The 23,088-nt window shown below is 41.5% G+C and overlaps 2 protein-coding genes and 1 pseudogene across 2 annotated transcripts; 2 read left to right on the top strand and 1 right to left on the bottom strand.

Moving 5' to 3' along the window:
- Positions 1 to 352: 352 nt before the first annotated feature.
- LOC109764513 (cysteine-rich receptor-like protein kinase 25) lies at positions 353 to 3,869 on the top strand. Its single transcript, XM_045233497.2, has 5 exons — positions 353 to 850; positions 1,083 to 1,469; positions 2,375 to 2,473; positions 2,610 to 2,973; positions 3,090 to 3,869. Exons 1-5 carry the CDS (start codon positions 406 to 408, stop codon positions 3,634 to 3,636), a joined length of 1,842 nt encoding a protein of 613 aa, XP_045089432.1. The 5' UTR covers positions 353 to 405; the 3' UTR covers positions 3,637 to 3,869.
- A 5,073-nt stretch (positions 3,870 to 8,942) lies between these two features.
- On the top strand, positions 8,943 to 17,527 carry LOC109764519 (uncharacterized; annotated as a pseudogene).
- Positions 17,528 to 19,325: 1,798 nt separating this feature from the next.
- LOC109764512 (probable glutathione S-transferase GSTF1) lies at positions 19,326 to 22,454 on the bottom strand. The gene is given in 3 exon segments (XM_020323314.3): positions 19,326 to 19,962; positions 22,043 to 22,091; positions 22,188 to 22,454. Coding segments are annotated over 3 exon segments (660 nt in total). The 5' UTR covers positions 22,338 to 22,454; the 3' UTR covers positions 19,326 to 19,501.
- Positions 22,455 to 23,088: the final 634 nt, after the last annotated feature.

A 23,088-nucleotide genomic window follows, 5' to 3' on the forward strand; every position in this document is an offset into this window, starting at 1 on the left:
CCATCTCTTTCCACATAGGCATAGTGTCAGTCTATGGACTCTACTGTTGCCGAAATGTCGGTATTTTATCTTTTTGTTTATCAGATTACTGGTGTTTGGCTGTGTGCATCCTAGTTATGCAGAGGCCAGGTGATACTCTTAATGATTAGTATCACTTTGATGCTACATTTTGAGATAATAAAAGCGGCCTTTATCGAAAAAGAAGCACTTCATATGTTTAGCCTCCACTTGTATGTATTGTCAACTGAAGTCGTCTCTGTAAACAGTAATTAATGAACATGGAGTTAGGTGGCCTTGTAGAACGGGTCTAGCTCGACCGGTGTCTCGTGTATATAAACCCATGCATGTGCCTTCTTCCTCCACAACAGCAAACCAAGCAACAAGCCAGCTAGCTTACAGAGAGCCATGGCACTCCAACGACCCTTATTTTCTCCACTCTTGTTCCTTTGCTTCCATCTGCTGGCTGCATTACACACAACCTCCGATGCAGCCTTGAGCTCACACCTGCCTCAAGCCATGGACTGTTCAACGTCCGGCAACTACACCTCTAACAGTGCCTACCCTGCCAACCTGAACCAATTCCTTGCTTCTCTCCCAGAGAAGACTATCTTCAAGAACGGTGGTTTCATCAACGACACGGTCGGGGAGGGCTCGGGCACCGTTTACGGGCTGGCAATGTGCTCCGCTGACTACTCGCGCTCTGACTGCGGTGACTGCCTCGCGGCCGCTGCTAGAAGCAACGCTAACGGTCTGCCGAACCGCTGCCCCGGGAGCACCACCGTGCTCGCCTGGTTCGACCCGTGCCTCGTCCGCTACTCCGACACCAACTTCTTTGGCAAAGCTGAAATAGGTAAAATCTGGATGAATTTCACCTGTAAAATAGAACAAGTGCCTTTTTTTTCCCGACGAAATGGAGGTTATATTCCGGTCCTCTGCATCGATTGTTACATACCAAAACAAGTAGCTAGCTCTTTGAGATAAGATCAATTAGGTGTAAAATATGCACGAATTCCATGATCATAATTCCCACACAAAAAAAGAATTCCATGACCATAAAAAACTGTGTGCTTCCGTCCGTGCAGGTGAAATCTACGCGCTGAATGGTCCAAGAGCCATCTGGGAGCCGATGCGGTACCGTGATGACGTAGTCAGAAACTTGAACGAGTCGATAGGGGCCGCAGTGGCCTCGTCGCAGCGATTCGCGGCATCGTCGACGGATCCATACACGTTGGTTCAGTGCACGTGGGACCTGCCGCCGGACCAGTGCAAGCAGTGCCTGGACGTGCTGACGGCCAATGCGTCGAAGGACTGGACTTCCATGGCAGTAGATGGTAAGCGTAGGAGCTATAGCTGTTCTGTTAGGTACGGCAACACCAGCTTCGTGGTTGTGCCGTTCGGCGGTGCTCCTACCTCGCAGTCCGTAGACCAAGCAAGCAGACCAGCTACTCAGTCCAGCGGCCCCAGCAAAGGTATGCAGGTTCTATACTTCTATGTGATGTATATATACATGCTATTGTGGAAGAGAAGGAGTATATAGCAAAGTTTTAAATAGCAGGTTATGCCATTTAGGATGGCTTGGCCAGATCGTATGAAAAGTTATGGCGGAGCTATAAAGAAGCTAAGCCTACTTTAACATTTTTTTCCTTAAATAATGAGAAATGGAAAAATAAGGACAATCATATATAATATACCACACATATTTGACATACATATGTTCAGACATCAAAAAGTCAATCGTGATCAGGAGTCCTAATTAGAATACCAAGATTTGCATCAATGCATCAGACATATTAAAAAAAATTAGAATAAAGCAGAAATTTGGGGCACTGTGACATGATGTAATACTTCTTATACTTGAAATATTTTAACAATAAATGTTTATTAATATTTTTAGTGAAAAGGAACATTTTGTTTGTGGAAACAGAGAATTTTTGGGACAAGAAACATTTTGGCAAAAGGGAATGCTCTTTTCTAAGTAAATATCAAATGCAGGGAAAATGAACATTTTTTGCCGATTGAAAGTTGGTTATTGGAAATAAAAATAACCGGATACTCCCTCCGTTTTATATAAATATTTTTGTATGATTGATTAAATTTAATAGATGGAATATTGGTGTCTACAATGCCAAATTAGGTACATTAGATCTATCATCAAATATATCTTCGAAATTCATTTATTTCGTACATTGATACTTTTTATAAACTTTGCCGTTTCTAAAAATCATGAATTGAAATAGAATACACCTTATATTTTGGAATGGACGAAGTATTAAAACTATGCCCAATACGGTTCAATTTTGTTAAGAACATACTCTACATGAAGTCCTGTCTACGCTGTTTGTGGTAGATGTCCTCATAACTCTCCCTTGCGCAGGTTCTTGGACAGCTGGCGTGGTGGGATCTGTAGTTGGTCTAATTCTCTTGGCTTGTTTAGCAGCTCTGGTGGTCAAGCTAAAGAGCAAGCATGAAACAGGTTCGCATGACCCTCTCGGTGAATTATATATAATAATAGATATCGTGTACTCTCTCTGTAAACTAATATAAGATGGTTCAGATCACTAAAATAGAGGAGTACAATAGTACGATATACATAATGCTTTTTTTCATAGGGCATGTTCGAGAGTTCACTTACCGGGAATTGGCGACTGCAACACTTACCTTCAAGGACACAAGAAAGCTTGGACAGGGTGCATTTGGCATTGTCTATAAAGGTGCAGTGATGATAGAAGGCACACAAGTGGAGGTGGCTATAAAAAAGAATACAAGTGATGTGTCAGATGAAACGAGGAAGGCCTTTAAGAACGAGGTTGAAATTATGAGCCCGCTGAACCATCGCAACATTATACATCTTGTGGGTTGGTGCAACGAAAAGAACAACCTCTTGCTTGTCTACGAACTAGTGGAGAATCGCAACCTTGAAGCTCGGCTTTACAACCATGGTGGTACAGATTTAGTTCTTGATTGGCGCCAAAGGTAGTTAAACATGAACATGATGCTCAGATTACCTTTTTTTCAGACATCAAAAGAAACTCGTATTTTACAACCTTCAAATTACTTACCTGGCATAGAATGCATTGTTCGTGTTTCAGGTACAACATATTGGTTGGAATAGCCTCGGGTCTTGAATATCTCCATAATAATTGTTCAAGAACCGTCCTCCACAGGGACATCAAGCCAGCTAATGTGATGCTGGATATGGACTTCACTGCTAAACTGTGTGACTTCGGTTTGGTGACACAACTTACACGTGCCGCAACCTCACGCTCAACAAATAACATTATTGGAACACTAGGCTACATGGACCCATTATACCAGCAGAACGGCCAGGTTACTAAAGAATCTGATGTCTACAGCTTCGGTGTGCTGTTGCTTGAGGTACTATGTGGCGTGGCGCCGATCCTGATTGGCAATCCCTTGAAAAACAGCCTCATCGAGAATGTCCGGGAATGTCGTGGGAGAAATGCAATTCTCGATGCAGCTCACCAACGGCTGAGGGGCGAGTATGATGAGGAAATTAAAGGAGCGTTGTTGATCGGGCTCCACTGTGTCGAAACAAGACGTGGTGACCGCCCAACTATCAGAATTGTGTTGTCCAATTTAGTCAGCTTGACCGCATCACATGTTGTGATGTCTTGACAAATGCAGGTGAAGATACACGAAGGGGCAGCCCTCCTGCAATGGAGCACTATATAGTATGTACAATGACGAAGTTTGTTAGGTATTGTAAACCATATGATATATATGCGTGTGATCTTCTTGCTCAACAATTTGATTGACCCAATATTGGGTGTGCGTTCATGAAACATGTGTGATTATGTAATTGTTGATCTCGCGATTCAATAAATCATGTTGTCGTCGTTGTTTACATCCTAATTCAGCCAACCTTGTAAGGCACTGTTTGGATTACCATTTCTCTTTAAGATACACCCTTAAAATATACACGTCTCCACCCACAGGTTTCGTTTGGAGCCGGAAAACACTCATGTCCAGTAAAATGCACTTGTAAAATTAATACCCTCGACCGCTATGTAGTGTTTTATTTTATTCTGTATCATCAACTGCCCCGGCTATGGCAAAAGGGCCCACTTTCCGTGTGGAAGTGCTTTTCAGTGATGTCTCGCGGCGATAGTGGTCATGCGGGTCACGCATCTTCTGAATCTTAATTTGATACTCCCTCCGCTCGAAAAAGGTTGTTTCAAATTTGTCTTTAAAATAAATTATCTAGCACCATGGATGTATCTAGCACTAATAGGGATAAGTTTTTTCGGACGATGAAAGTACTACATAGTTAATAATCTTTTTGCTCATAGTAGCAAGAAGGGTGCCCTTGGTCAACTCCATGCGCAGCATGAAGGAGTAGAGGCGTGTCTCGATGGCTTGTAACAGCACCCTGACCTTGTCGCGTGGAGCTGTAGGTCCGCTGCAAGCCGGAGGCATCTCCCAAAGGAAAGTGCGCATCCTCATCACCTGGACCTTGAGATTACACAGCCTGTCCTTCACGGTCTTGTCCACGCCCCACTCGTCGCTGAGCAGGTTACCAAGAGATGGCACGGCGGCCTGAAGCACTGCTCACGGCATGCTCTTGCGGTGCGCTCTCACCCTCTCTTGCTGGCTAATTTCTTGCTTAATTAGAGAAGCTCTTGCTAGGTACCGAAAGGTTGCCTTGGCTATAGTATAGACTGCTGGTGGAGCTAGAAATAAGATTTGTGTTGCGATGAAGCTGGTTCATGCTAGGCGTAAATGTTTTGTCTGTCGTGTACAGTCCAATTCATTATTTGTTGCGCCTGCTACCTACTGTTAATTCCAAGATAAGCTAGCAATCGTCTTTCTGCACAGGATCCTTTTGAGAATCTTAATAGTTTAGCCACTGGTTGGTTATGTCTTCAAGGGATACAAGTTAAAATATGCTCACTCCGTCTCAAAATAAGTGGTGCTAATTTAGTACAAAGTTAGTTTTGAGGCGGAGGGAGTACTATATGAAGTTGCCAGGCAGTTTTCGAATACAAAATGACAATTGGGCAAGAACGCCACACACAAGGTGACTCAAGTTTTGTTGAATGGGTCATAGATGACAAAAACACAGTCTAAAAAAATTGGATTTGAGTATCAAGACTTCTTATCTTCTATGAAGTCTTTCTACTTTATTCACAACCATTAGTACACACTAGCAAAAGGGCCCGTGCATTGCAACGGGAGAAAAAAAATCCAATGGTCATGATCACATTTCGTTGCATCACCGAGATACAATATCTCTCTCTCAATTTCGCGAAATCATGAACATTTTTTAAAATTATGAACAGTTTGTTAAACTCATGCACATATTTGAAATCGCAAACAACATACTATTACAAATTTCTGAACATTTTCTACAATCAAGAACATTTTTGCTATTTACAAACATTTTTTAAAAATTGTGAACATTTTTAAGCAATTTTCCTGAACTGGCAAACATTTCTAGAATCGATGAACTTTTTCTAGAAATTGGGTGGAATAGTTATTGAATTTGACGAAGTTTTTTTGATTTAACAAAAATTTTTGGAAATGCCCGTCCGTTGCAATGGGAAAAAATATCAAGTTATACAGGTGTGGTAGATATAAAAAAGTATGAATCAAATTCACAAAGTATATCAAGTTATACAGGTTTCCATGAAAATCCATTTGAAATCATGATTTGTTTATAATATGTGAGCAAATTTTTAAGTCATGAACATTTTATGATTTTCCGAATATTTTTTGAATTCACAAACAGTTTATCATTTTCTAACTTTTTTTTGAAAACTCGCAACTGTTTGATATTTTGGAAATCCGAAATTAATTTTGAGATAAAAACAAAACAGAAATAAAAAAGGAAAAAAAATAAAAAACAGGGGGCGCCACGAATCCGAAGTTAATTTTGAGAGAAAAGAACCAAAACAGCAATAAAAAATTAAAAAAAAGAAATACAAAACAGGGGCGCCACGCCCCGCACATGGGCTGGCCCATTACTGCGCATAAGATAGGTAAACAGAAAGAGAAAAAGCTGGGAGAACAAGGGATCGAACAATGGTACCCGGTGTGGAGCTTCGTAGCCTCAACCATCGTGCTACTCACCCATTGGTGTTCATATACCGTATCAACTTATAATAACAGAACCCGGTGGCGATATTTGAAATTAAAACCGAATCGTTTTTGCCACTTACGGGTGGCATTGGTGAGTAATTATTGCCAACTTCAAGGGTAGTTTTTATGACGTACAGGCAGAAGCCCAATTCTTTTTATTAATAGGTAAAGATAAAGATATACGTACAAACAAGACCAACTTGTGCGTTAGTTGCCTAGCCAAACAACAAAGTATGACAACTAGGCATCTGCATACCTAATATGAACTAAAAGAAGGGATATCAAGACTTGGTATGCTATGCAAAAGTCATCATAATCTATAGAGTCCAACAAATTGATCTGATAAAAGAAATCTACAGTTAATCCATCCAGAAAAGAGGAAACTTTCCGTTACCTACCAAGTAATGCAAGATGAATAGACGATGTATGGGTCATCATTTACCTCTAGATCCAAAAACCAACCACGCAGCGAGAGGCAACGAGCTGCCGTCTGGCGGACGAGCTGGCCGTGCTAGCCGGGCCGGAGGACAAAGGGGATTAGGAGGAAAAGAAGGGGATCGATTGTTTATTTATCTAGTGTTTTCTTTTTTCTTTTACCAGGTTGGGTCTTTACTAGTAGCTACATATGGGGGTGGGGGGGGGGGGGGGGGGGGGGGGGGGGCATCTCCCAGTAACTCAGGGGTATATTGGATCAAGAGACAAGGTCAAAGCCCTTTGGCTGTATGAAAACCGCACAAAGGGGCACAAGTGAGCAGCGATTTGCCAGAAGAGGGGCAAAACTGAGTGGTGCCAAAAAATAAGTGCACAACTGATTAGTGAATGAACTAAGGGCAAATAAACCCGGAAATCCAATCTGGCTCCCAGGAGCACGTGTGAAAAATGATTTTTGAAATGTTAAAAAAATCCCAACAAAATTTCTATCTATTCATAGTCACATTCAAATGCTACCTTCAAAAATTTTAGGCAAAAAGGTTAAACATTTTGGTCTGTGCAAAAAAAAAAATTGAACACAAAATGTTACCCCAAAATGTCACCTCAAATTTGTGTTTTTCACCGACGAAACACTACTGCCCCGTTTCGCATGAAAATTCTCGAGCATGCTTGCGACACTAACACGAACATCCATAAAAAAATCAGAATTTTTCGAAAATATTTAACCACTTTTTAGGTACTGTTCATCCAGGAGAAAATGCTCCCGGGAGCCAAAATGACTTCCCCAAAAAAGCGCAGATTATTAATATGTAGTATTTGCTAGTTCACTGTTAGGGGAAATTATTTCCCTTTGCTGCTGCTTAATCAACACCACATGTCTTCTGCTGTTACACTTGTAACGGAGGAGGAATGCCCTCGGCTCCAAAGCTATATAGTTCTGTTAAAAAAAATGACCGTGCAATTTTTTGGGTGCTAGTGTTGGTCAGTGATATCCTTGCATTTTATTTATTTTATTAATTGCAGCCAATGTTCGTCAAAGTGTAATTACCTTTTTACCAATATTTATAGTCGTTGTATCTTCTGTGCGTGGACAGCAGAATGAGTGCTGCTACGCAGATGGCGCTGCATAGCCGATTTTGGGACGATACTGTCAATCAAACCATCCATGCAGAGGATAAACTGTAGCACAACCGTTGGATGCAGTGTCGTCTCCATGTGTGTGTCGTTTGCTAAGTAGTTTCGCAGCAGAATTGTTGCTAGTGCATCGATCGTGTCTTCTCTGTTTTATGTACCTGCCAGCTTGCTAATTGACCATTTTCTGAACGTGTTTGGGGAGACTTGAAAGAGATGAGTAATTTTTTAGCCTAAAGAGATGTGTCATTCATTTTGCTTCGGTACACAATAAAAAGAAAAGAAAAAGAAATGTAGCTGTCCACCAAACTCTTTGACAAATATACTGCATTACAACCATGTGGGCGCAAGCGCGTAATCAATAAAATAAAACAGGCCTGCTAAAAATCAGTCGACTGAGATTTAATGAAGTCTCAGTCGACCATGCAACATTTTTTTGACCGTATGCAACATTTTTTCATACTGGTTGCAACATTTGTTTTGTTGGTTGAAGCATGTCATCCCTCCTCGGTTGTAGCACGTCATCTCACCAGTTGCAACATCCTTCATTGACGGTAGTAGCATTTTAGTTAGAACGGTTGTAGCATTTGTTGTTGTTGCTTGCAATACCATCGCAACATTTTTCGTCGCCGTTTGTAGCATCTAGCCGTGCCGCTTGTAGCAAAAAAAGACATGCTGACGTCACTCGACTAAGACTTCGTTAAGTCTCAGTCGACTGAGTTCTAGACACACCAAAAATAAAATAAGGAACTGATTGATATGGCCGGCCTGATGGATCCATCACACAGCGACGACCCGTCTTCATTTCTCCCACCTCTCGCTGGAAAGCAAGTCTAACAATGGCTTCTCCTGGTGGCGACGATGGAGCACAGGAGCAGGAGGCAGGCTTTCATTTTCCCGGCTCAAGCACCAGCACCAGCACCAGCTCCAGGTTAGTAGTGCTAGGTTCTCTTCTCTCCGGTGTGCCCCCCCCCCCCCCCCCCCCCCCCCCCCCCCAAACATGCTATGTTTACTACTAGCTACCTAGATTGCGGCAGGTTCTGAACTTCTGATGCGGCTAGCTTAACACATCTGATGATCTCTCACTGGATCCAAAATTATTCTATGGCTATCTTATTTCATACGCTCCTTGGTGCTCGGTCAACCCATATCAATGGCTATCTGGGTTAAATAGTTCATCTTTATATCTTGGTTCATCATGTCATAAGTTGGTCGTGCATAAGGATTCAATTTGTACCAGCAGAGACACTGCCACTGCCGAAAGGTCAAACTGCCAAGCCATGGAGCCAAAAAATCTAACACTGACATTATTAGAAAAAATTACGAATAATTTCTCCAAGGAGCGATTACTTGGTCATGGTGCATATGGAAAAGTGTACAAGGTAAGATTTATTCAGGACACTTCATTTTGTACCAAAAATGTGTGTCACGAAACCAGCAAACAAAGCTTGATACATCCATTTTTCTGCTTGACATATGATGTTGTGTGCTGTACATCTTGAGCAGGGTGTGCACGACGGACGAGAGATTGCTGTGAAGCTGCTCAATAATAACATGCAAACAATTGACGATGAGCAATTCATACATGGGTTTTCTAACCTTATGATGCTAAACCATCCAAACACTATACAGTTGGTTGGCTACTGCTATGAAACACGACGTGAGCATATGGACTTCAATGGCAAAATTGTTTTTGGTGAAATTATATAAAGCACTTTGCTTCGAGTATATGCCCAAGGGGAGCCTTCAAAGGCATCTTTCTGGTAACAAGGATGCTCCACTTCAACTATACTACATAATATTCCTTCTGTTCCATAATATAAGACCTTATTACATCCAATTTGTGAGTATATTGGATGTAATAAAGCGAAAATACAAAGGTGAACATGGGTGCGCACGCACCCACATGAATAGTAAATTCATAAAAAATACTAGAAAAAATAAAAAAATTCTGAAATTTCGCGGTATGAAACTTAGTCGATCATTCTACTCATGTGTGAAGTTTCATGATGTCTTGACACCCATGGTATTCTTAGTGAAGAAAATACAAATGCGACCATACTATTCATTAAACAGTGTTTTTAATATAACTTCAATTAGCTTCGATTTTGTCATTTTTGCCCAGATTACCATGGATGTGATTTCTTCGTGAAACTTCATATGCGAGTATACCGGTTGACTATGTATATTACAAAAATAAGTTCAGATTTTTTTGATTTTTTCTAGCATTTTTTTAAATTTACTATTCATAAAGGGTGCGCGCGCACCCATGTTCACCAAATCCGCGTCCGTAATAAAGATCCTATATTATGGGATGGAGGGAGTGCTTATTAATCATGCCAAGAAAAATGTCATCTATTTCTGGATACAATTGACAATCTCGTTGTACAACAAATTTGCAGATGAATGTAATGGACTTGATTGGCAAACACGTTACAAAATTATCAAAGGGGCCTGTGAAGGTTTAAAATACCTCCATGAAGGATTCGAAAAACCATTTTACCACTTGGACCTAAAACCAGACAATATACTTCTAGATAAAAACATGGTCCCTAAACTGGCAGATATTGGTTTGTCCAAGCTTTTTTGGCGAAGAACAAACTAGGGTCACACAAGTACTATTGCAGGAACTGTGTAAGTAAATGCCTCCTGTGAATGAACTCATTTCTAATGAATAAACTCTATTTGTAATATTTATGTTTCCATGTGCAGTGGATACATGCCACCGGAATACTTATTTGGAAATTTAGTCTCAAATAAGTTAGACATATTCAGCTTGGGTGTTGCAATGACCAAGATAATTGCAGGGCATAATGGCCATGATGAGCTTCTTGATCAAGTAAGAAAGCTATCTCTTATACTGGACAGAAGGATCATGTTTATTTTGAACAATATTATGATATCCCCTACATTTGTATGTTGTAATTCTAGCGAAACACTTTGATGACATAGGTACAAGGAAATTGGAGAAAAAGGTTACAGACAACATGGAGTTCTCCTGAGCCACTAGAAGCACAATGTCAACAAGTGAAAAGATGTAGTGAGATTGCACTGAGCTGTATGGAGACGGATAGGCACAAAAGGCCAAGTATAGTGGACATCATACATGAACTTAACCAGACTGAAAAAATTATGGAGAAGGTTACTTCTTACTATGAACAAGAACTGTCACCACCACCTTCCAATTCAAATGTTGTTTAACCTGTAGCATTAGCTGGACCTTCAAAGCCATCCCCACTACCTATCCCAATAGCATCTTACATTGGATCTTCAACACCTCGCTGGCGTCCACCTCCAGTGACTAGTTCTGTCATGCTGCCACCGCCGACACCACCACCGCCAAGTGGTGGCCTGATGAAATTCTTCCGCATGTTCATCCAGCGCAAACCCAAGATGAAAGGTGCATGTCCTTTGTCCATTTCCTTCCTCAGTCACTCTTATATTCTGTTTGAGATAGGCAGTACATCGCATCACATCTACCTTCTCACTTTTGCATCTTCTGCACAGATTTGCTTGCCTCTCATAGATTTCCAGAGAGAGCTACCCGTTGCATATGAATATATATTGCTTTTTTCTGTTCTACAGGGCATAGTGGATGGTTCACTTACCAGGAATTGGCGGATGCAACCCGTGACTTCGCAGACACGCGAAGGCTTGGACAGGGTGCCTTTGGTGTTGTCTATAAAGGTGCAGTGATGGTGCAAGACAAAGAGGTGGACGTGGCTATAAAGACAATACTTGTTGTGTCAGATGAAGCTAGGGCTGCCTTTAAGAACGAGGTTGAGATTATGAGCCCGCTGAACCATCGCAACATTATACGTCTTGTGGGTTCGTGCGACGAAAAGGACAATCTCTTGCTTGTCTATGAACTAGTGCAGAATTGCAACCTTCAGGCACAGCTTTACAACCATGGTGGTTTAGTTCTTGATTGGCGCCAAAGGTAGTTAAACACGAACATGATGCTCAGATTACCTTTTTTCAGTCATCAACAGAAACTCTGTTTTTTCAACCTTCAAATTACTTACCTGGCATAGAATGCACTCTTCGTGTTTCAGGTACAACATATTGCTTGGAATAGCCAGCTAATGTGATGCTGGATATCTCCATAATAATTGTCCGAGAACCATCCTGCATAGGGAGACAAGCCAGCTAATGTGATGCTGGATAGGGACTTCAATCCTAAACTGTGTGACTTCGGTTTGGTGACACAACTTACCCATGCCGCAACCTCACGCTCAACAAATAACCTTATTGGAACACAAGGCTACATGGACCCATCATTCGAGCAGTACGGCAACGTTACTACACATTCTGATGCCTACAGTTTCGGTGTGCTGCTGCTTGAGGTAGTATGTGGCGTAGCACCGATCCTGATTGGCAATCCCCTGAGAAACAGCCTCATTGAGAATGTTCAGGAATGTCATGGGAGAAGTGCAATTCTCGATGCAGCTGACAAACGGCTGAGGGGCAAGTATGATGAGGAAATTAAAGGAATGTTGTTGATCGGGATCCACTGTGTTGAAACAAGACGTAGTGATCGTCCAACTATCCGAATTGTGTTGTCCTAGTTAGTAAGCTTGGCCTCATCGCATGTTGTGGTGTGAGTCTAGACACAGGCAGGTGAAGATGCTCAATGGGGCGGCGCTCATACAGTGAAGCTCTATGTAGTATGTACAATGACAAAGTTCATCATTGAAGTTATCTCCCTGTTAGTGTTAACCAAACGTTGCATCTGTTATGCGTGCATGCCACTATCTGAATGTGGTCAATCCTAAGTCGTCTCTCTTAACACATAAGATGAGAGTATTTTTCCCTTGCTAAGTTTGCCAAGGCGTGCATGCGTGGTTATCGATGGTTTCTTTCATCTCCAATTTTTCTTTGTCGAGGTGTTCATTTGAAATCAAGATCGGCGCTCGTATGAACAAAAGACGGATCACGCGCTATTGATTAAGGTTTCACTCTAAATAGAATTTTAAAAATAGTTAATAGGTAAAATAACATCATATTCAGATTCTACATATTTTTCTAATCAAATTTCATATATAACATGTTAAAATTAGAGATAGGCCGTAAAAATATGAATATTTTAAAAAAGCACGTTTTGTACTTAAAAATGAACTGCGGGTTAATAATAAGAAATTATAGGGGGTTTTTTGTAAAAATAACGATCCGTTTTGTCACTTAAAAGTGAACTAGGTTACTTACCCGCAGGTTGGGGTTTTCTATAAAACCAGAAAATTGTTTCATTTTTTTCACTTAAAGATGTACTGCAGGTTGATTCTTCGTAAAAATGTTGACAGTGAACGGGCAGCAATTCATACTTTATTAGTAAGTATAGATATAGATTATTATTATTTGCATAATGTTTTGGAGGGTACATCCTAATTTTTTTTCTTTCTTTTTTTATTTTGGTTCATTTCTGTTTTTTTCAAGTTTAGTTTTATTTTTTAAGAGATATCCAGAAATTTAAAACATGTTCGCATTTTCAGCAGACCGGCAAGGTTACTAGAGACTCTGATGTCTACAGACCCATCATTCAAACAGACCAGCAAGGTTACTAGAGACTCTGATGTCTACAGCTTCGGTGTGCTGCTGCTTGAGGTAGTATGTAGCAAAGCACCGATCCTGATTGGCCATATTCGTGTTTTACACGTCCCTACTTCCCAACAATTTGCAGATATCATGACCAAGGCTTGCCTACGGCGTCTTTTGAGGAGTTCCGGTCCAGTCTTTGCGTCAGCCGCGGTGCCGCTTCGACTGCGGGGGGTGTTGAGTATGTTATTTGTGCATGTATATTGACTAGGCCCACCTCTTTAGTTTGTAGAGGCCCCACCTTGTACTTATATATACCGTGCACATTGCACCGAATCAATACATCGTGCAATTCATACATCTTCATCGGCGAATAAAAGGCCCATATTCGGCGTGGTTCGTCGTGGCTCGGCGTTCAATTACCAACATAAATATTTTTTTATCACATAGTTCAACAACAAATAGTTCAATACAAATTATATAGTTCAACAAATATAAACTCATATTTCATCACACGTCGCGCCCGGCGTCGCCCTTGAGCCTCCATAGGTGCTCCACCAGATCCTGCTGCAGTTGATGATGCACCTGTAGGTCTCGGATCTCCTGATGCATACTGAGGTAGGTAGTCCAGGTTGCCGGTAGAAGGTGATCAATGTCGGCTAGAGGACCCTGCCTGTAGTATGGTTCAGTGTCAAACACTGGCTCTTCTTGCTCGCTCTCGATGATCATGTTGTGCAAAATGACACAGCAAGTCATGATCTCCCACATTTGATCTTTATACCAGGTCTGAGCAGGGTACCGGACAACAGCAAATCGAGATTGGAGCACACCAATGCCCGCTCAACATCCTTCCGGCAAGCCTCCTGCGCCTTGGCAAAGTGGGACTTCTTGCCTCCTGGCACAGCGTTTGAGTTAGTCTTCACAAATGTAGACCATCTCGGATAGATGCCATCAGCTAGGTAGTACCCCTTGTTGTAGTGCCGCCCATTGACCTCGAAGTTCACCGGAGGAGAATGACCTTCAATAAGCTTGGCAAAGACAGGGGAGCACTGCAGCACGTTGATGTCATTGAGTTCCTGGCATACCAAAGAAGGAGTGCCAAATTCAGAGGTCCTGTGTGTCCACCGCCTTAAGTACCACACTGCAACCGCTTTTGGCGCCTTTGTACATCCCCTGCCAAGCAAGTGGGCAGTTCTTCCATTTCCAATGCATGCAGTCGATGCTTCCAAGCATCCCAGGAAATCCTCTTGCTGCATTCTGTGCTAGGATCCGAGCAGTGTCTTCCGCATTCGGTGTTCTCAGGTATTGCGGTCCAAACACTGCCACCACTGCCCGACAGAACTTGTAGAAACACTCAATGGTGGTGGACTCGGCCATGCACCCATAGCCTCTTTGTATAAAAAATCTGCAGATGAATGTTATGGACTTGATTGGCAAACACGCTATAAAATTATCAAAGGGACTTGCGAAGGATTAAAATACCTTCATGAAGGATTAGAAAAAACCATTTTACCATCTGGACCTAAAACCAGAAAATATACTTCTAGATGAGAACATGGTCCCGAAACTTGCAGAGTATGGTTTGTCCAAGTTCTACGTCGAAGAAAAAAATAGGGACAACACAAAGTCATGTGGGAACCCTGTTAGTAAATGCCTTCCACAAATGAACTCATTTTTAATGAATATCTATAACACTTATGTTGCTATATGCAGTGAATACATGCCACCGGAATACATAACTGAAAGCATGGTCTTAGAGAAGTGTGACATATTCAGCTTGGGTGTTGTAATGGCCAAGATAATTACAGGGCCTAGCGGCTGCACCAGATATGTTGAAATGCAGCACCAATAGTTTCTTGATCAAATAAGGAAGCTATCTCTACGATTATACAAAAGGATAATGTTTAGTTTGAACCAGATATGCACTACATTTGTATGTTGTAATTCTAGCGTTACACTTTGAATGCATAGGTACACGAAAATTGGAGAAAAAGGTTGAAAGAAACATGGAGTTCTCCGGAGCCACTAGAAGCACAATGCCAACAAGTGAAAATATGCACTAAGATTGCATTGAGCTGCATGGAGACAGATAGACACAAAAGGCCAAGTATAGGGGATATCATACATGAACTTGACAAGACTGAAAAATTTATGGAAACTGTTACTTATTATGAACAAGAACCATCACCACCACCTGCTACTACTTCAAATGTTGTTCAACCTGTAACAACAACTCCACCTTCAACTCCATCTCCACCACCTTCTCCAACACCATCTTACATTGGATCTTCAACACCACGTCGGCGTCCACCACTACCGCCGCCACCACCACCACCAAGTGGTGGGTTCACGAGATTCTTCCGCACGATTTTCCAGGGCAAGCCCAAGATAAACGGTGCATGTCCTTTGTCCATTCCTTCCTCAATCACTCTTATGTTCTGTTTAAGATAGGCAGTACATCACATCACATCTCCCTTTTCACTTTTGCATCTTTTGCACACTGTTTGCCTTTCATAGATTTCCAGCGAAGAGCTACCTGTTACATATGAATATATATTGTCTTTTCTGTTTTCGTAGGGCATAGTCGAAGCTTCACTTACCAGGAATTGGTGTTTGCAACCAGTAGCTTTGCAGACACACGAGAGCTTGGACGGGGTGCCTTTGGCGTTGTCCATAAAGGTGAAATTATTATGCAAGGTAAAGAAGTGTTTGTGGCCATAGAAAAGATTACATATACTATGTCAGATGAAGCAAAGGCTACCTTTTATAAAGAGATTGATATAATGAGCCCACTCAACCATCGCGGCATCATACGTCTTGTGGGTTGGTGTGATGAAAGGAAGAATCTCTCGCTTGTCGACGAATTAGTGGATGATCACAACCTTGAGGATCGGCTTTACGGTCATGGAGCCAATGTGTATCGGAGTTCAGGTATATTTCTAGATTGGCGCCAAAGGTAGTTAAACACGAAGAAAATCTTTCAATTACCCTTTTTTTTTCATTCATCAAAAGAACCACGAGTATACCACCTCGAAATTACTTATCTGACATAGAATGCATGCTTCATGTTTCAGGTACAACATACTGGTTGGAATAGCCTCGGGTCTTGATTACCTCCATAATCAATGTATGAAAACCATCCTGCATAGGGACATCAAGCCAGCTAATGTGATGCTGGATATGGACTTCAATGCTAAACTGTGTGACTTCGGTTTGGCGACACAACTTACCTGTGCCGCAACCTCGCGCTCAACAAATAACATTTTTGGAACACAAGGCTACATGGACCCATCATTCCAGCAGACCGGCAAGGTTACTAGAGACTCTGATGTCTACAGCTTCGGTGTGCTGCCGCTTGAGGTAGTATGTGGCAAAGCACCGATCCTGATTGGCAATCCCCTGAAAAACAACCTCATTGATAATGTTCGGGAATGTCATGGGAGAAGTGCATTTTCAGAAAAATCATTTTACATAAAATGTTCACGTTTTTGGAAACTGGAACATTTTTTCATGTTTTTGATAAAATGTTGTGGAATTTCAAAAAGTGTTCCCTCTTGCAAATATTTTTCACAAATTCCAATATGTTCATGAATTCAAAAAATGTTTGGGAATTTTAAAGTTATTTTGGTTTTTCAAAAATTGTTCCTGCTTCCGAATTTTGTTCACAAATTTAAAATATGTTCTTGTTTTTAAAAGTTCTTCAAAAACTAAAAAAATCTTTCCCGTATTTTAACTTGATTCACAAATTAAAACATTGTTCACATTTTTCAGAAAGAAGATTGCAATTTGTCAAAATTTTATTCTGAATTAAAAAAATCCAGATGCACTCGGAAGCTCCCTTGGCTACATGCCTCCGTGAGCTAGTGGTCGTGAGTTTGATTCCTGTTGAGCGCATCACAATTTTTGGTTTTTTTCACAGCTCGTGCGCGGCTGCTACTTCATGGGCCAGCACAGCCGGGGACTCCCCCGGTGCAAAATCCGGGCTGTTTGCGACAATAAGAGTGTGATATTGCGACAATCGAGAGTTTGGGCTAGCCATTTCAGTATTTATTCCCCCACCAGTTTTAAGAGGGTTCTAGAACATTTCCTGAACCAGTTTTTTGTCAATATTGCGACAAGACGCACCAAAATGCATTCACGTGAAGAGAAATGCAAGCAATTAGATCTTGAAAAGAAGAAAGCTGGGAAGAAAGCAGAGTTTGAGAAAGCCAAGGGAGAATTGAAAAATGAAATGTTGAAGTGGGAATCTGAAAATGAGATATCAGAGAGGGAACTGGAAAATGAGAAAGCTATGCTTAGTCATGATATCAAAGAGCTAGACATCTCACTTTGAATCACAAGCACAGACTGCTAGTGCGAAAAGTTTGGGACAAAGGCTTGGTGAAAAAGGTCAAAAGGGAAAGGGCGTTTACTTATAGGGGTTGGGCATGCGTTAATTCATATGGGTCGATGTGCAAGTGTAGGCAAAAAAGAACAGCCAGGCATCTTCATTTGACGACAATAACAGAGCGACGCCCAATGCATCATGTTCAAGATCTCTACTCTTATAAAAAACCGAGTTGGTGATGATGGTGTGCCTATCATCCTGCAATATGGACCATCTGATCTATATCTACGGATAGAAAGCAAACTATGACAATTTTGCAAAAAGATATCCGCACCCCTCTCCACATTTGCAGATAATTAAGGACTTCCCTCGTTTATCTTCGTCTCCCACGAGATAAACAGCTCGTATAAATGCATCTTAATGTTCCATGCAACGCATGGGCCTCTTGCTAGTAAATAGAGAAACACATAATCTCAAATATGGCTATTCCTAACTGGTTAGACGCACAGCTCGAATCCACGCCATCCCCTCGTCTTGTGGATTAGCGCCGCAGGCCCCACATGGACCCACCTGATTTTGCCTATTTCCAATTTTCGTGGGTATCACAGTGCAAGGTCAGGACGCTGGTCAACGCCTTGATGCCCGGATTATAGCCACGGGGAATCAACCGCTCTCTCCAAGGGGCCTGCATAATGCATGGCAGATTTCGCCATAGCGACAGCTGACCGCGCGGACTTCTTATACAGCAGCATAAAACCATAGTTATAATCCTTCACCACAAAGCCATACAAACCCTACAAAAACCTGATGGCCTGCAAGGCAGCCTGGTCGTACGCATGGAGGTTAACTTGCCAGGCAATGCTCCAGAATTGTTTTCTCTTCAGCGAGGGAGAGACGCCATCCCCAGGGAACTCAATCTCTATTCTGGCTAGCATCCATCCTCAGCAATCTCACACACGTAAGAAATCTCCAGCAAAGCAAATGGCATTGCCATGCTCTGCAAAACAAGGATTACAAAAGAGGCAGTAGAACACATCATGTACACATAAATCACCAAGAAAATGTAAAAAGGGCGGTTGCTGACTAGGGGGGTGGGTGGTCCCTTTTAACTCACTAGGTAAAAGCGTGTGTTATGCTCTTGCTCCGTACGATGGTGTGTGGGCATGGGATTGGATGGGTAATGTTCCTCTTAGTTGCCTCTTGCTCCGTACTCGGCGGGTTGGCGTGGGATGGGTAAAAATAGCGATGCGGCACACAATTCATCGCATAGGATGAAGGCACTACATGCTTTTACCTAGTGGAGTAAACGTTGTACGCCTATCAGCCAATGGAGCCACCCACCCTTACCACTAACCAAGCCCAATAGCACACGGCCCAACAGGAGGACCCAATGCCAGATAACGGTTGGATAAACATGGAGGGAGAACTAGGATGCACGTTACCCATAATCTCTTGGTTATTACACATACCCATGAAAGGCTCTCTTTATGTAGCTTCAGAGACATCTTTTGGTTGAGCAGCTAGATGTTCCTTGGTCTTTCATCTTTTCACTTAATTTCATCCTTTCTTGCTTTATTTGGGAAAGGGGTTGATCCTTCTTCAACAGAAAATGGTTTTTCCTTCTTGGGATGTAGTCTCCGTGTTAATGGTTTAGCTTGAATTCCGATATTTTGCCACATAGTTGATAAGTTTATGGAAGTAAGTGGCAAAAGGAATAAAAAATTAAAACAAAAATTAGAAAACATGCTTACATGTGCTCTCGGACAAACATACTAACTTCTGATTTAAGACGTGACATGCAACAAATCTGAAAGCATTGTTCCATTTAAATAAATCCAACATATAACACATAGGCAAGCACACAAAAAATACACACTCATGCAATTCTAGGGATACAAGCTTATTGACTTCCAATACCATGAATAAGAACACCATACAAATCAGTGATGTGATCCCATAATGTGAAATCTGCCCTGCAAATCATGTCGTAAGTGCAGCCATGCTTGCGCCAAGCTTCTTGATCGACGGCCTTGCCACGAGGCTCTCCCACCACGCCTTCACGTGTGGGTATGAGTCGAATAGGACTGCGTGAGGAGTTGCCATGAAATAGAAAGTGTAGGGGAAATGGTTGAGATCCGCAAAACTAATGAAATCCCCCGCCAAGTACTTGTGTTTGGACAAATGCTCCTCGTATATCTCCAGCACCTTTTTCAGCTTCTCCAGGCTTTCATCCACCACCTTTTGGTTGGTGGGTATGCCTTGCAAGAGCGGGTTAAAGAGGCACTCATACACGACCGGCGAGAGGGCTGGGTTGTAGGTGTGTGCCTCGACCTCGGTTCATATGTCCACCATTGTGGCTTCTTTCAGGTTACCTTCCCTCATCAGATTGGCTTCATTCATCTTGTACTTGTGGATCACGTACTTTGAAATTGCGCGTGACTCTGGAAATACGAAAAAATCAATGTTTGAGAAATTGAGAGGATATTCTGGATGAGCTTTACTTCGGTCCACCCCTTTAGAATAGTCTACAACTTTCTATGCAGATCAATGGTGGGGATTAGAATTTACCTTTTGGTAAAAAGGACAATATCTTCATCTCACTTTTTTTTGTAAAAACAACCTCATGTGTGTTGTTTTGTTAGTAAATTACCTCACATGGTAGAAACAATACATACCATCAGGCCCAAACCTAAACATGTTTGAGTTGTATGTATTAGTCCATCACTATCACTAGACATTGCCACCATGCAAAAGCTATACCTCACTTATTGCGAGGTACAAACGAGCCCTCGCCTAGAGGCGTGTAGTACCTCGGCTTGCCTAGTACACTAGTTTTCCCGATTTTTCTACTGCATTGGTCCGGTTTTGCAGTGTGATTTTTCTACTGCCTTTTTCTTTGCTTCTCTTTTGCCTTTTGCCTTTTTCCTTTTTTAATACTCTTTGGTTATTATTTTTTGTGTTTTCTGTTCTTTTCCATTTTTATTTTTCTGTCACTTTACTTTATTTCCCTTTTTATGTTTATTTTTATTTTCCTATTTGAAAAATATTTATTCTATAATATGTCGACATTTTTTTCAAGATACACAACCATTTATTTAAAACACGAGAACACCAATTACAATTACATAAACATTCTTTTAGATGCTTGACATTTCTATAATTAGATGAATATTTTCAAAATACATGATGAACAATTTTCAATACAGGATTAATTTGTTTTAATGTGTGACAGACATTTTTTCTTTAATACATGACAAACTTTTTTTTTGAAACACATGTTGCACTTTTGTAAAAATACTTGAACTCCTTTTAAAACAACATCATCATTTGATTAAAATTAAGGAACATTTTTAAAAAATACAAAAAATCATATTACTTTTCAAACAGTTTATCGAGAACTAATAAAATGAACATAAAATATCCAAAAAGAAGAAAAAAAATTGTATCTGTGTTGATGGGCCACGCTGACTGCGTCCCCTTTACCCTTTCTCATGAGCGACGCCTCCCATCCCGCTTGCAAAGAGCAAGACATAGATGCACTTCTTGTTTGCTAAAAAAAAGGTGTACTTCTCGCTTTATCCTTAAAAAGATGCACTCTCACCACCGTTTCCAAAAACCTCGGTGGAGCGAGCGCTATGGAACTTGGTGTAGAGGGTCAGGGCATACTCGTATTGCCGATGATGGACATGTTCTGCAGTGCCACCATCGGCATTCAAACACAATCTCTGGGCTATATAAGATGAATGCTATGTTAGATCCTTTTGTTTAGCTTATTTCTTGTTTGTGTTAAAACTAGTACTCCTTTTTTTCATGAATTCAAACTAGTCATCTGTGTATTAATTAATATGAACACGACGTAACTGGGGCATATATGATATATACTAGTTTTCCTAGACCGGGACATAGGCTTGGCAGGTGGGCGATGCTACTGCCAGTGCATCATCGGCGAATGAGTCTGCCCAATGTTCTTTTATTAGCAATAAGTTGAGCAGATGTATCCCTCTGGGTTTAGGCTACAGAATAGGGCGCCGGTGTACACGTAACGTCTAAAGCTCTAAATATCCGAGAACTAATATTAATAGTATGGAAGGATGAAAACACCCTTGACGGAAAAAAAAATGACTGTCCTTGATCTTAACTATGTTCACCGAACTTGATCGCAACTCGAGCCGTCAGAGAAAAAAACTTGATTGCATCTCCAAAGATGGTACATACTACTGTTGATTAGGATCATGAACAGTACGTACTGATACCCCAAAATTAACAAGTTCATGGCCCAAAATTGTAGTAATATTCTGAGGACCGCAATGGTTAATTTTTCATGTGACTTCACTTCAGGTCCTTTTTTTTTAACAAGACTTCAGGCCCTGCTGATCTGCAAATAACCTCAGCAAGCATCCACCGGAAACAAATTTGAAGGCTAGTGCATTCACTTTACTACTCGGTCCCATTAAGATGCCGGTAAGTCATTTGTGTTATGACAATCACAAAGTTAACTGTAAAAGGGAAGACCTATCATACCGAAGAGGATCAGATCGCCATCCTGGAAAGCAGGGATTTGCCCGAACGGCTGCAAGAAATTAAAACACCAGCACGGAAATCAGTTGATGGAATGGCAAAAATCAAGGAAAAGGGTTTAGAGGATTCGAGTAGTCGGGGAGGTTACGTTTCTGGTGAGGTGCTCGGGGCTCTTGTGCTCCAGGGCCATGAAATCTATGTCGACGACCTCGTAGTCGGCGCCGACCTCCTCCAGGCACACTAGCACCCGGGCCACGTTAGCAAACGCCGCCGGCCCGAACACCTTCACCGGCGCCATTTTTCTTGGCTGCTGCAAGAGAGAGAGAGAGAGAGAGAGAGAGATCGGGGCGTGTGTTTGTTTCTAGTATGGTATTTGTGTATCTGCGTCCGAGCGGTGTGCAGCATCATGGCAACTGCATCCCAATTTATAGGCCATTTTCTCGTTTCCCACTAGCTGCCTTTTTTGCTATTTTTGCTTGAGTAGTACTCCACCAGCTGGTTGGTGGGAGGATTGGGTGTCAGAATGCTGGTGATTAGGTGAAATAGAACCTTGCTGGAGCAATAATGTAGCATCAATTATAGGTGTCCACTATGTACTAGCTATGATCAACTCTACCTTGTACAGAGTTTGATGTCTACCGTGAATTATCCTTTTTCATTTGTCAGGACAAGGATGATCTGGAGGAGAATTTAGAGTTCTGCTTTCAACCATCCAACGCCTTGCATTTGCATCGATCGACAGATGCTGCGTCTCATTACCACTTTGCTTTTGTGATCAAATAAGGTGTGATTCCATGTGTGTAATCTGATTTATGTTATCCTTGTTTGCATTTCTTTTCTTTTTTAGTTGCGAATGTAATTCAGCAAATCGCAGCTGGCCATATCCTATTGGTTGCCTTGTACAAACAACTATTTCTGTATTTAGTAATTGTCAACAGATGCGATGCACTAGCTAGTTGCTTACACTTGTATGAAACTAACCACTAGGTAGTTTTTTCCTTCATTAATTAATTGTCCACCTGGCCTTTGTGCTGCCAGTGTATTCAAAA

The sequence above is a fragment of the Aegilops tauschii genome, chromosome 2 (genome assembly GCF_002575655.3).
Source record: "Aegilops tauschii subsp. strangulata cultivar AL8/78 chromosome 2, Aet v6.0, whole genome shotgun sequence".
Taxonomy (NCBI): domain Eukaryota; kingdom Viridiplantae; phylum Streptophyta; class Magnoliopsida; order Poales; family Poaceae; genus Aegilops; species Aegilops tauschii.

What these genes read in the sequence shown, in the direction of transcription:
- LOC109764513 (XM_045233497.2), top strand. Translation starts at nt 406, where the DNA reads ATGGCACTCCAACGACCCTTATTTTCTCCACTCTTGTTCCTTTGCTTC. An exon ending in GTCCAGCGGCCCCAGCAAAG is followed by an intron (nt 1,470 to 2,374) that starts GTATGCAGGTTC and finishes TCCCTTGCGCAG; the next exon opens with GTTCTTGGACAGCTGGCGTG. An exon ending in AAAGAGCAAGCATGAAACAG is followed by an intron (nt 2,474 to 2,609) that starts GTTCGCATGACC and finishes TTTTTTTCATAG; the next exon opens with GGCATGTTCGAGAGTTCACT.